The sequence below is a fragment of the Conger conger genome, chromosome 4 (genome assembly GCF_963514075.1).
Source record: "Conger conger chromosome 4, fConCon1.1, whole genome shotgun sequence".
Lineage (NCBI taxonomy): Eukaryota > Metazoa > Chordata > Actinopteri > Anguilliformes > Congridae > Conger > Conger conger.
In genome coordinates this window covers 63,472,199-63,486,214 of record NC_083763.1, presented here as the reverse complement: position 1 = coordinate 63,486,214, position 14,016 = coordinate 63,472,199, and the positions used below count along the sequence as shown (strand labels likewise).

Sequence of the window (14,016 nt, the reverse complement as noted above, 5' to 3'; positions counted from 1 at the left end):
GTAGCTTTGGCTTTGAATTCATATCATCCAGCTGCCACACTCAGATGCACATTAGAATTGTATTTAAGATATCAACGTCTTCACCGGTTCAGGTGTGAAATATTGCCCTACAGATTGGCTTGGTTTACTGAGAGATTGCAAACTCATAAAAGGTCTCCCTGCCTAAGCCTCTGTGCTGGATGTAGGCTTCGTGACTAACTTCCTAAATACTTGCATCACCTGTGTTTCACCCACACCTGTTCATGACATTGAGGCATAGCACATTTCCACTTGCAGCAGGGTTTTGTAGAAGTGCCAGCGGGAAATGAATGTGGTCGAATATCTAATGACACCACCCCTCTAAACTGAAAAGCAATGGTTTGAGCAAAGTGAGACACCACATCCGTTATTGCAGTGCTCTATCTGCGGTTTCAGCGTGAAAGACTTGTGATACACCTGGTTTTGGTTTGTTTGAAATTTTAATCCCTTTATACGTCCTTTCATTTTATATATAAGCGTTTGTTTCAGACAGGCATTATAGATTGTTCATAGATGAGGTTGTTTGCAGGCTGAGCCTAGTGAATGTAAATACTCCAGCATGTTTTGCACTCCCATACACTAAGCTGATATTGACTGACATGGTCTGATGTTAAAGTTTAGTGGCATAAATGAAAGCGTGTAGCAGGCGTATGGCAGGTGTGTAACACGCGTGTGACAGGCGTGTGGTTGGCATGTGGCAGGCGTATAGCGGGCGTATGGCAGGTGTGTGACCAGCGTGTGACAGGCGTGTGGTGGGCATGTGGCAGGCGTATAGCGGGCGTATGGCAGGTGTGTAACACGTGTGTGACAGGCGTGTGCCGAACGGACAGGCTCCTCTTCCGCAGGACCCCAGGGCGTATAACTCCTCTCTGATGCGGCCGCGGGTGATCGGGGAGTGGGTGGGCCGTGCTGAGGACGACGCCGATCCTCTGGCGGCCGAGATGCTCCAGCCGCCCGTCCCCCGAGCCAAGACCGAGGCGTGGGAGAGCGAGGAGAACAGCCCGGCTGGGAGGTGAGCCTGTGTGTCAACTATTTTCTATAGCATTTCATAAAGAGAGTAACAGAAGGGAAGAAAACAGGCCTGAACCTCCAAATAGCAAGCACTATATGCACATGCATGTGTGCAGGATTTTTCTTGCTTGAAAATTCCAGTTATTTTCTATTCAGTGTCATACTGTGGACCCCATTTCTGTGACTACATAAGCCTGAATGTGCCTGGGTGCAAGTGAGATTGCTGGTTTCATCTCGCAAACAGAATATTTGTTGCATGTATTTGGCACTTTCGTGGTCTGCAGAAAACCTGTTTGCGTCATCGTAAACAACGGGCTGGGGGGATATCAATGGAAGCATTCAGCACTCCAGGTTTAAAGGTACACTAGGTAAGATTTTTGTGTTACTAGACCATTGTAAATCCCTTCCTATTATTGAAAACGGCTCACTGACATGTTTACTCACCCTCTGCCTGTGTTTATAGTCCTTAAATTAGGGTTTTAAAGTGTACGTTTGTTGGGCAGGAGAACACTGAACTGTATAATAACGCTTTATATTACACATTATATTCATAGACTGTTGGAACAGTGTTTTATTTCAATTTGACTATGTGATATAGCTTTGTTCAGTAATGCATTCCAATGTCAGCTATTTATCCATTACACCAGAGTTCAGTCATTGTAGAGGACCAGCTCTACTCCCATCTAATAGTGTAAGGTAGTTTGTTAAATACACGTAGGTGCACTGGTTCCTGTTGTGCTCATTTTTAACTGTCATTACGGTCAAATGGAGTGCATACTGGGATGCCATATGAGTCAGCTCTTGGGTAAATAATATGTAATATGCGGTAAATAAATACTGAAAATTAAAACTATCCAGCGCCTCCTTTGTTTTGATATCACCAATAATGGTCAGAGGCGCTTGTAACTGAGCCTCCCATAATGCTCTTGCTCTTCAGCTCTGATTAAATTAGCTGTTGGCTGTGGCGCTAACACGCTGTTATTAGAGGGAAATAAATGAGGTGGCCTGATTGGCAATAATGAAAGCAAACCCCCTGACACTGTTAATTTATGATCGAACCATCCTCTTTTACAACTGCGTCATAGTTGCGCAAAAGCCTGGTGTCATGAAATTGGAAATTTCACAATTTTGCCTTGACGGTTAAAATAGGGCGTGCTATCACTAAAATGCCAACTCTTATATTCCTGTAGATATATCTTCAGTGTAATTTAATGTCTCTTGTGGTGAAAAACATTCTTTTAAGATTCTGTGCCCTTGAAAAAGGCACTGAATCACTAAACTGAGACAAAAACCTGCAAAGCCAAGAGATGTATTTCAAAGTTGTGCCTGTTATGCCACTGTAATTAGACAGGTTTGAAAAGAGCAAACATACTGCAAGGGAAAACATTTTTTATTTGTGCTCTTCTACAGTGGTCCTGCTGTTCACACAGCCTAGCAGCCACAATAACTGTCACTTCTAGGGAGTATATACAGTCTAATCACAATAAATGTTACTGCTCACAATAAATGTAACCAATTTGAGTGCCTTTTTGTCACATCTACAATATTATGACTGATCACTCACCGTCAAATGGTGGTTGAACAGAATATGTAAGAAACCAAAAAAACATGCTTAGTCTCAGTGCATTGTGGTTGTGATTTTACTGGTTTGAGGCATCATTGCATTTGTTTAAACTGCTCTCTGTGCAATAGTAATAGGAATGTTAACAGATGTTGGTCGAGTAAATGGGAGGGAAATAGAAATGAAGAACTGAACAGGCACTTGGCTTTTTGCCCTTTGTTCCATCTAGTGGTGAAATGAAGAACTGCCATTACTTCAGAGGAGCCAACTGGTCACTCTATTAAACTTTAAATAAATGACTATACTGTTTCTGGAGCTGCTTAGTCACAGTCAGATATGTTGAATGCTTTTGTATATTTGATCATCAGAACATTTTGGATATGTATGTAATTGTTTGAAAGTATTTACCTTTTGTATAATAAACATAATTGTGTGGTCACATGTAAGGGCAAGTAGTATGTATGCTTTCTCAGAGTGCACACATGCCCTATTTGCTATAGTGTGATGGTATTAAAAGCATTTTAGTAATGGATGCTTGTATGGTGAAATTCACCTGGGGTAATTGAATCTATTTTTCAAATGTGTAATGGGCTATGATGTTCTTCTAGTTTTCCATCAGAAAGAAAGCCTTGCTTTCTATATGCTTGGCTTGTTGCATATTGATAATCGGATTTAGTAAGAGGTGTTCTTTTTATATTGGCATCGTGCTAATTAAACATCTCCCCATGAAATCAAACATTATGAATTCCACCTCTGCAGTTCCATTAGGTTATAAATTAATAGAATACTGTACGTGTTCCAATAATGACAAAGCATCACATAAAACCAAGCTACTGGAAGACAGCGCGTATCCTATTTATATGCATTTCACATTTTAAAAAGGATATTGAGTGGAAAACAAATTCACACATTGACTCCTGAACATATTTAATTCATTGTTTTTCACTATTAATGCATGCAGTAGCTTGTTAGGATTTGTGGTCAAGTCAAAGATAATTTGGACCCTCGCTACACACCTGGACACAACTGATGGTTATACTTTTAGTTCTGTAATTATTTAAACTTTTGGTTAGCCTTTATCATTATGTTACACAGTATATGGATGTATATATTTTTGAAATTATGTTTCATCTCATTGTGTTTAATAAGATCTGGACATGTTCTCTTATAAATCATAACAGAAGTGTATCATATATTTAAAATATACTGCTTTCTTTCTGTATAAACTCAGAAAGAAAGCAGTTGGAAGGTGTCTATGTGTGGGTGGTAGGAGGTTAAGTAATACCTTCCCTTGAAAGTAATTAGATCTTTAAATTGCATGTACATGCACAGTAACACAGACAGAGCTCACAGCGATGTTGTCGAGGTGATATTAATTGCAGGTGCGTGTTTGTTCACAAGGCACAAGCCTTCCATTGAGGACTTGGCTAATTAGAGCGGATCAGATATTAAATCATTAATCATTTTCAGGGCCCTGCTGACACAAGTGCTTTAATTCCATTAGGTTATTCTTACACTGGATTAAAGTGAAATTACACAGCCTGGGGCTTCAGAAAGGGCCAATGCAACTGCCCTCTCACACACCGAGCTCCATAGATACACCTGACTTTGGAGCATTGAGATTTTAATTACCTAGAGTAGGGTATGATGTGTGTATGGGGAATATTGTTCATCCATGTACATATATTGATAATGCATTTCAGCCCGTCTTTGATACTGAGTGTTGTACATTGCTCTATCCACAATGCATTCTGTACAGTAATGGCATTCATTTTTTTTTCATTCCACCCTGTATGCTGCCTGGTTTAGGATTGATGATTGACAGGTCTTTTAACATCTGCTAATAGCGTCTTTTCAGCATGCATTTCTTGTGTTTTAATTGTGCACTGTTACGGAATCTACTGCTGTGAGCTCCTGGCTGGCTCACTGTGAAAATGAACAGGCTAGGGCCTGCTGGAGGCTGGGTACTGTATGTCACTGCCCAACTGAGCCACAGTCTGCATCAATCAAACACAGCCGGCTACACTGTTAGCCTGGTTTAAACCAGCCAGTGGTCCTGGCTTACCCCTGGAATCAAGGGGAGAAAATAAAGAAAAGGCAGAAAAACGTTGTTAAAAATACACTGAAGTTATCAGGGAGCCTTCACCAAACACCTTGCAGTGCATTTTGCTTATGCCTTTATTTTGTGCTTTTTGCTTATCTGCACAGCAATGTGCATTAGGATTTCATCATCAATTCATACATTTACAAAAAGCAAAGAAGCAAATCACCTTTGCTCTTTTATTTATTTATTTATTTATTTTCATTTTCTTTCTAATTTTTCACATTTTCTCCCAAATTGGTAGCCAATTGTACCCTATCTATTCCAATGATATGGTTTATTTACATAAATAAAGCAGGGGCCCAGATATCTGCTTACCGTATGAATAAATTGTATAAGGGATTCATGAAGATATTTATATGAATTATTCTAATTCAGAAGTATTTTAAATGCAACTTGCATGAGAGGGTACAGGGTATTTGTTTGGTGTTAGTTGTGGCCATCCTTGTGTGCTCCAAACCTTAAATTTGCTATATAATTGAATCGCTTGTAATCCTTGTGATCCATTGGTTTTGTGCCCAGGTCATTTGTTCTGGTAGTGCTCAATGGCATCACAGCAGGGCTCATCCCAGTGCCTGCGCGCTAATCCACATGTAGCGCGGGCTGCCAACCATAGCCTTGGCAGCCATTTTAATGAGCCCTCTCTCCTGCTGGCCCTTCACTCCTTCTCTAATATAAAGATTTCTCCTCTCCTCATGACCTCATTCACCACATACTGGGGTTGGGCCGGGCACTCCGGGTCACACACCTGTCACCATGTAAACCCTGCTGACGGGTCTCTGAAGTGTCTCTGATGGATTGCAGGTATGTGCGTGTGGTGTGGACAGGGCTGGGATGAATTTAGCCAGCCCCAGCTGAGGGAACCCACAGGCCTTATTGTGACAGATGTGTCTGTAGTGCAAAGTGGGCTTCAGAGAGCCCTCAGACAACATTAGCGGCCGAGTTGTGAGATTCCTCGGCGCTGGAATCATTACTTACCTTTAAAAACTCAATTTAAGCAAAGATGAGAAAGGGGATAAAGTGAGATAAAGATGAGAAATAGTTGAACATCTAGTCCCAATCTTACATTGGGGCTCTCTTGGTATCCTGGACTACTCATTCCACCCACAGAAATTTTAGCACCTCGTAAAAAAAAAAACTACTTTAGTAATCTAAAGAAGTCTAGAAGTCTCTAGATATGATACCGTGCATATTTTTTGATTGTGATACTTTGTATGCAGAGGTTGGCTGATGGGTTCATTCTTGGACATGTCACCTTTGTTTTGAAGTTTCGAATGACATGGTTGGTTGCTAACTGTGTAACCGGGAAGCTATAAGATGGGGAGGAAAGGAGTGCAGCACTCATTAGCTTCACCTGTATAAGGGAATTTCTCCCTTTCACTTCAGCATGGCACCCCCAGAGCACTGAACATAAACATGAAATAGGCAGTTTTTTGATCCAACGGCTAGTTCTGAACACAGGGGACTAGGCTCTGGCTGACTCAATCCCTGGAGAAAGTGCAGGCAGGCATCCATGGAGAGGAGCAGTGAGTCTGCACACTCTGGTAATGATGTCCCCTTTGGGGGGCTTTATTCCATAAGAAGAATAGATGTAATTTCTTAGAACATTTCCAAAGGGTAATCTGCACAATTTCATCTTTATAGGATGTGTACGTCCCTGGGCACAGTTGAACCAATATAGCTCTGCACCTACCTGCAGTATATAGTATTTTTCTGTTATTATCACTGACTGCGACAGCATATTACCTGCATGTGCCGAGGGCTCCAGTCTTTCCAGACTTGGCCTGCTGTGATGGCAGTGTGGAAGAAATGGATTGATTCCCCTTGGAAATTTACAGGCAGCTACTCAGAGCTCATCCCCAAATGTTCAGTTCTGCCTCACCAGCACATCTCCTGCTTGGAGAGGTGTAGCTGGACTCCAGGCACCTGCGCTTACCTTAGATCAGGTTGGGTTTTTTTGTAGAAGTATTGTTGGGTCAGGATGGTGGTTTGTTAAGCTGATCCAGGATCAGTCGTGAGGAGCAGAGAGTGCGTGGTGCTTTGAGCAGCACATCTCCTCACTCCAGCTGTGGCACTGTTCAGCAGTCACATGTTTAAGGTTTGGCTACACACAACGCCTACAGCCCAGGAGAGATGTCTGCACACAAATGAGAGGGACATCTCCAGTGGAAAGATGCAGATATTTATTTTTTGACATCAACAAAAAGAGCTTGGGCCACTTGTTAGGTTTTGTGGGAGGTTACACTTTTTAAATGTAGCAAATAGGAATGAATTATGCTATGAAACAGTAAACATTGCATCACTTGATCACAGAAGACATTTATTTTGCCCATTGGCATTTGAATGAAGGATGATAAACATTGGTTATTTTGGTTTGTGGTTACATTTTGGATTGAATAGCTGATTGTGTTGTGCTGTGTTTATCACTTTATCACTTTGCTGTGATTAAAATTGCACACACACACACTTACACACACACACACACACACACACACACACACACACACACACACACCTGATTTCCATGGTCTTTGTTGAGAATAGACTGCAGGTGAGATACGGGTACTGTGGAAGTACAGCGCTCACAGTCCTGTTAACAGTGAGTAATGACATGGATGTGGGACAATGAGAGTGTTTCCTTTGTACTAATACATGAATCAGATCTGGTAATTGCACCTGTTTAATGCCTATTATTTTACCTGCTTTGTGAAAGTGTGTTATTATTCCCTTCACTGGTATCACAAAAAAGGCTAAAATTGAATTTCAGTACAGGTATGGCATGGGGTTACACCCACAAGTAATTATTACTATCAGTCATACTCAAGTTTATTGTTCATAAAACGTATTATTCATCAAATTCGTATTTCATGTATTTCCTAATGTGATGAGTGAGGGAACAATTGAGCTCAGTGTCTCTATTTTGCATATTTATACATATTTCATGGGAACTCCAGTGTGTCTGAGACAATCCTCAAAGTGCCTGATAGACATTGATTATAGAGAGAGATTATCACACATTGGTTCTTTCTGTTGAGCGTTTTACGTAAAAACAATTGCTTGAATCACACATTTTTCTGGACTCTTGCTAAACATAATCAGGCAGGATAAATACTAGGATTAGTGAATGTTTGATCATCTGCCATGTTAAATACTTATCTAATTCAGAAGACACATGTGCTCAGTTCTTAATGTATTCATAATTCATAATTTGTTATTGGGGGCATGGAATATCCATGTTCGTAATGGGTGTTTTTGTGACTGAGCAGGCTCCTCTGGTTCTGGAGAATGCAGCTCTGTGTAAATAACCCATTGCCTCCGTTGCTCTTAGCTACCCCTAAAAAGAATTTCTTAATTAGGACATATTTTCTGAATGTCATTTCAATCCTTTTGGTACAATATGAGGTATGGGGTTGGTTATTTAATCTTGTTTATGAACAAAAATAAAAAATAAACCAAAGGCCGACCACATTTAGGTTAATTAGATTAACCACCCGAAATGCTATATTTACCCACAGATCCCACAAATTTGTTTGATCCAATTTTCGCATCAAGGTCTTCTGCTTTGCAATTACTGCAGCTGTTTCACATTTGTTTTACTGTGTGGTATGCTGTCTTTGTAAGATATGTTAAGTTTCCCTCTCAGTCTGTGATGTAGGAAAACGGAGTCTTAGCCTGCATATGTAAATGGGAGCTGGTCTGCCCGGCCTGCTGACAAAGTAATATTGTGGAGTGTTCGAGCAAATTGGCTGTGCTGCTGTCATAGCAAAAAGAAGAAAAAGAGTGATCTCTCTTTCCCATATTGATACATTGTGCCACATTAGCATAATAATGTCCCACTGAGAATATTAAGAAAGTTTTGCACTTGCATTGACCTATAAATTATCAGTAAACACTATGAGATAACAATCAAATTGAACCCCTAAAGCCTATTTTAATCCTGTGTTGCTGGCAGGATATTAAAAAAAGTAAACTTCTGTGTGCAAATGGTCCAAAGTGAAGAATCTGAATTAATGTATAAATCTGTAGCCACTAAATGGGCCCTTAACCCTGATATGTAAGAATGTGCAGAGCCTCGGGTGGTGGGGCTTGCCGGCTGTTTATGAAACCTCTTTACCAGAGCCCCGGAGGTGTGAATTTGAGTGGAAAAGATATTACAGTGCCCCTCTGCGGTACGCTATAAAACTTTCCCCATTCCCCTCAGTCATTTATTTATTTTACCTATGCTGCACATCTCATAATGCAGTGCACGTAGTGCGACTTGTTCCATGCTACTCGCCATTAATGCAGAATAGTTATTTCAGGTGGAGCTTTACAAAGGAACTTCTTTTTTTGACAGGGAGAACATGATTTCAAACACTTGTGAACTCCATCACAGACAATTAGGGTTCCCGTCTGGTGCAAAGCTCCGGTACCTTCTGATGATGACTCCCGTCACTCAGATACAAAGCGTTTCTCTGTGAAGCCTTCCCATTGTAATTTGCTCCTTGTTCTCGCCTCTCGGTGATCAGCCGTGTCTTTAAAGGAGCGCTTGTTTACCACATGAAACGTTCTGTCAAGCGGGAGCCGAGAGTGTAGGCACCCAGAACAGCATGCTGGGATTGTCACCTGCAGGTTGAGCAGCTCAGCATGTTACCGGGGTAGATCTCATTTTTAATTCAGATGGGACACGGCTGTTTTTACACCATCCTGTGTCACTTGAGGTGCTTGTGGAGGGAGGGGTCCACTGGAAGTGCAGGGCTTTGTGGAAGGTCGTGTTTGACCTCTGAATGCTCTTTCTCTTCCTCCCCACAGCCTGAAGATGGAACCAAAGACCAAGGGCTTGAAGCAGCAGCAGCAGCACCACAAGAAGCTGCTGGCGGCCATGTTGTCCCAAGACTCCTTCGACTCCACTCCCAGCTCTGCCCCCTCGGTCACTGAGGACGAGATCGACGATGAGGATGATGCCATGGAGCTGCTGGGTAAGTAACCCAACCTTCTGCACCCCATCCCACCCTTTAACAGGAGTCTCTCAGGGCTCTTTCCAATCCCTTGTTTTTCACCTCCTATTCCTTGTTCCTTGCCTGACCCTGAAATCGACTGAGGTCGCCATCTTTAAGGACATTCCAACCCATTTAATATTCATTCTAGGAGCTAGAAGTTAGGCTCCTGATAGAAGTTAGCTGGCTTCTGAACATGATCACATCCTCATCCTATTTTTTTGGAATGCGTGACATATAAATTATCCACCTGTGGATCCACCTCTCCCCATCTGCCACGCATATACTACGTCTGTAACTGACGTGGCCTCAAACTGACATTCGAAAAAGCATGGACATTCCATTCACCTAATTGAGGTGTTCTCGATTCCGTATCTTCACTTCCTTTCTCAATGGGAGCAGGAAAAGGAGCAAGGAAGGGGGACAGGAGGTGAAAAATTGGTGATTGGAAAGAGCTCTCAGTGTATGTCGGGGGTCATACACATATTTCCACCAGCCTTCCCATGATCCTCAGCACAACATAGAGGATTGGTTCCTGATAAGCATTTCTACTCCAGCTGAAATTTGAATGATGGAAGGCTTGTGGGCGGGCCTGTCTGTTGAGGCAGCTGAGCAGGGCGGCTCAGACCACACGTCCCTTTCATGTAAAGGTCAACGTTCAGCCTTTCATCAGTGCTAATTGTCTCATCCAACCTGTCCCTCCATTGGCCACTTTGTGTCATGTCACATCGGTCTGATGGCAGATCTTAATGAACCCTTAGCCAATAACCATGACAAGGGAAATCACCTTATTTAGCATGTTTGGTAACAACTGTAGCAACTAGAGGCATGTTATAAGCTTGAAGGTCTCCATCTTCTAGTTTTTAAAAAACTGGTGTCCTGGACTCTCTGAGAATTGTGGTGATTGGCTTCCGATTTGGAATTCAGCGATTCTGCAAGTAGCTCTCTAGTTGCAGTGTATGCACTTCTCTGATGTACTTTTTAGCCACTGGCTATTTTACCCACAGGCCACACATTACTACAGCAGACTGGTAACTCCAGTCGGAGGATAGATGTACCTCTCACTGACTGTCATAGCTGTAGACTCCTAGCAATGTAGTCAAGTCCAAGTCTTGAACCTGGGTAGAAAGCAGCATGGAATCAAGGAGAGGTGTTTAGTGGACTGTGCCTGTTGGGAACCCCATAATGGGGGTTAAAGACTGGTACCCAGAACTAAAGATTATAGCAATCATACTGTTTGAACGATCCTGAATTATGCATGCTGAGAAATGACCCATTATGGTTCTGTCAGAGCTTGATGTTGGCTGTAATGGTTCTTACCATCTTATCAAGGTTTTTCTTTTTTCCATTCCAGTTTCCAAAGTTAGCCGTTATCTGACATATCTGATAAATTAGCTGCAATGCCCTAAGAAACCGTGATGAGACAGGGGGGTCTGTTTACTTGGACTTAATGTTGAATTATTAATATGCCCTTTTATTCAGGACACCACTCTGCATATATTGAGATACTGCTATCTGATGAAAATAAATGAGCTGATTAGTTATTGAAATACTACAGTGGCAGGCCTTACCCTATGTGACATCTGGGCGAGCACTGACAGCAGCGGGTGTATTTTCGCTGTGTGAGGCGGACATTTTGAGCCGGGCGGTTTCCTGGGCTCGGCTGATTGAGTGCCTTTCCCCTGAATGTGCTCCAGCAGGGCTGCCAGAAGTGGCCCACAGGTAGCGAGTGTTTTATGAATGTGTCGCCGTGGTCTGTAGCGCACCGTCTGTCTGGCTAGAGACGCCCCAGAGGGATCGGCCTGCGTGGCGGACCGGTGGAGCTGCTGGCTGTTAGCGGCACGTGGGGCAGGGGGTGGAAGTGGTTTGCCCCAGGAAACCCTACCGCCATACTGGGGTACAGCAAGATGGTGCGTACGTACGAGTGAGGGGCCCAGGATCTCTCTAGCAAAAACCAAAACACAAGTCAGTCTCAATAAGTATTTTAGTCCTCTATTCGACTTTAAATCTTATTTCTATGGCTTTTGTATGAAAAAAGAAAAATATTGCCAATGAGGTGAGACAGTTTTACTCATTTCAAGAATTGCCAGTGGGATAAGGAAATTTGACTTGTCAGGCAAACAGTAACTTAAAACAAGCTACTATTTTCTACTTCAGAGAAAAAAATAAAATCGCAAAAAATAAGTCTCTCTGTGAGTCATCCCCAGCTCTCCCAAACAGAGGGCTGCTGCGTCTGGCTCTTTCTCTCCTTACCCATTTCCGTTCTCCTTATCTGTCATCTTTAGTGTGTTATCTGACACGCTTCCTTTGTGGAGATAATGTAAGTCCCTGATGCAGGGAAATCTCTACCCTCAGCAGTGTGATGGGAATAATGGGATTAGCGTCGCGCCGCTGAGGCAGGACTCCGAAGGCCAGTCCGTGTGGTGAGAGGATCGGCCTGAGACATCCGTGTGGATATCAAACAGGCTCTGGGACTTCTGCTAATCTGATACCAGACCTGGATTATCAGATCCCTGTTTATTAATAACTGCACAGAGCTCCTACGGCGTAAACAGAACCACACTTTAGCCGCTAAGGCACAACCTAGCAGCTGGAAATCTGATTTGATCCTAAACTTAAGAAAACTAACTGTGAGGTGGGTTCGTGCAGGATTCAGAAGACTGCATGTCCCTGTGAGTGACCTGGAGATTGAACAAGTTCTCAGTTGACAGACAATGGGTTCAGAAACGTGTTTTGTAGATGGTTTGTGGTGGTGGTCCGGTAATGAGCCGGCCTGGTCTGCTGTAGAAGGAGAAGGCCTGACAGGTTCTCTGTGTACATCTCTCCCCTCTGTCTCTGAGTGTCTGCTGCAGGCCTACTGAAGGCCTACTGTCGCCCCTGCAGGCCCCAGCATGAAGGTACAGTATCTGACAGCAGTCTGAGCTGGGCAGACCCTTCCAATCTGCACCTCTGGCAGAAAGTCCATGAGCTTCCTCCAGCCCGAAGGCTGTGCTGCATGGACATCTCGCCCTGTGTTTGTCGACTATCTAGGGGGACGGCTGAGGAGGGCTAGGGGAAGGTGGGTGCAGGTATGGGCCCTTTACAAGGGTTTGTTATTTACAAGGCCATTGTATCGATTGCATCAATGGCAATGTGTCACCAGGCTACAGAAGGGGCATGCTGCGTTTGGACCAGGACTACTTTTATGGCAGAAGGGTGGTTTGGCAGCGACTGTGGCAGGAGAAAACATTCATCCCTTGACGGACGTTACCCGCATGTTAATTGAGGCATGCTGCTAATTTTGGCTGGGCACGGAGCCGGCTGTATTTCTGAGCGAGTGAGTGATGTGGTGGCATCATTTCAGACTCCTCCAGAAGGAGGCAATGGGGTCATTAGAGAGGGTCCTACCACTCTGACTGAGCTTTACAGCAGCCTGCAGCCCCCCAGACACAGGGCGTATAGGGCAGCATCAGACACAGGGCGTACAGGGCCTCAGACACTGAGCACACAGCACTGTCTCAGACACAGGGCATGTAGGGCCTCAGACACAGGGCACACAGGACTATCTCAGACACAGGGCATACAGGGCCTCAGACACAGGGTGTACATGGCCTGAGACACAGGGCACACAGGACTATCTCAGACACAGGGCATACAGGGCCTGAGACACAGGGTGTACATGGCCTGAGACACAGGGCACACAGGACTATCTCAGACACAGGGCATACAAGGCCTGAGACACAGGGTGTACATGGCCTGAGACACAGGGCACACAGGACTATCTCAGATACAGGGCCTCAGACACAGGGTGTACATGGCCTGAAACACAGGGCACACAGGACTATCTCAGACACAGAGTGTACAGGGCCTCGGACACTGAGCACACAGCACTGTCTCAGACACAGGGCATACAGGGCCTCAGACGCAGGGCACACAGGACTATCTCAGACACAGGGCATACAGGCCCTCAGACGCAGGGCACACAGGGCTATCTCAGACACAGAGTGTTCAGGGCCTCAGACACTGAGCACACAGCACTGTCTCAGACACAGGGCATACAGGGCCACAGACACAGGGTGTACATGGCCTGAGACACATGGTGTACAGCGCTGTGAAACACCGCAGACACCGGGCGTACAGGGCCGTGAAACGCGAGGCTCGTGAGAGCTTCCTGCCGCCCCGTCGCGCCACAGCTGTCAGCGTGCCGAGTCCTGGCGGGCGTGTGAGTGATGGCGGGTTTGAGTGGGCTCCAGAGGAAACGCAACCTTGGGCATGTTCAGGCAGAACGCTGGCTGATCAAAGAGCCGTATGCTAAACACCTCTCACACGCTACTGCTGCTGCAAGGATCCACATTGCAGGACTGCGCTAT

The 14,016-nt window shown here is 44.2% G+C and overlaps 1 protein-coding gene across 1 annotated transcript in view; it reads left to right on the top strand.

Moving 5' to 3' along the window:
• c4h8orf34 (chromosome 4 C8orf34 homolog) overlaps positions 1-14,016 on the top strand; it is a 78,771-nt gene that overhangs the window by 29,027 nt on the left and 35,728 nt on the right. Inside the window, exons 6-7 of the mRNA XM_061240533.1 lie at positions 849-1,030; positions 9,483-9,649. Of these exons, the coding sequence (XP_061096517.1) occupies positions 849-1,030; positions 9,483-9,649 (349 nt within the window). The remainder of the gene's footprint in view (positions 1-848; positions 1,031-9,482; positions 9,650-14,016) is intronic.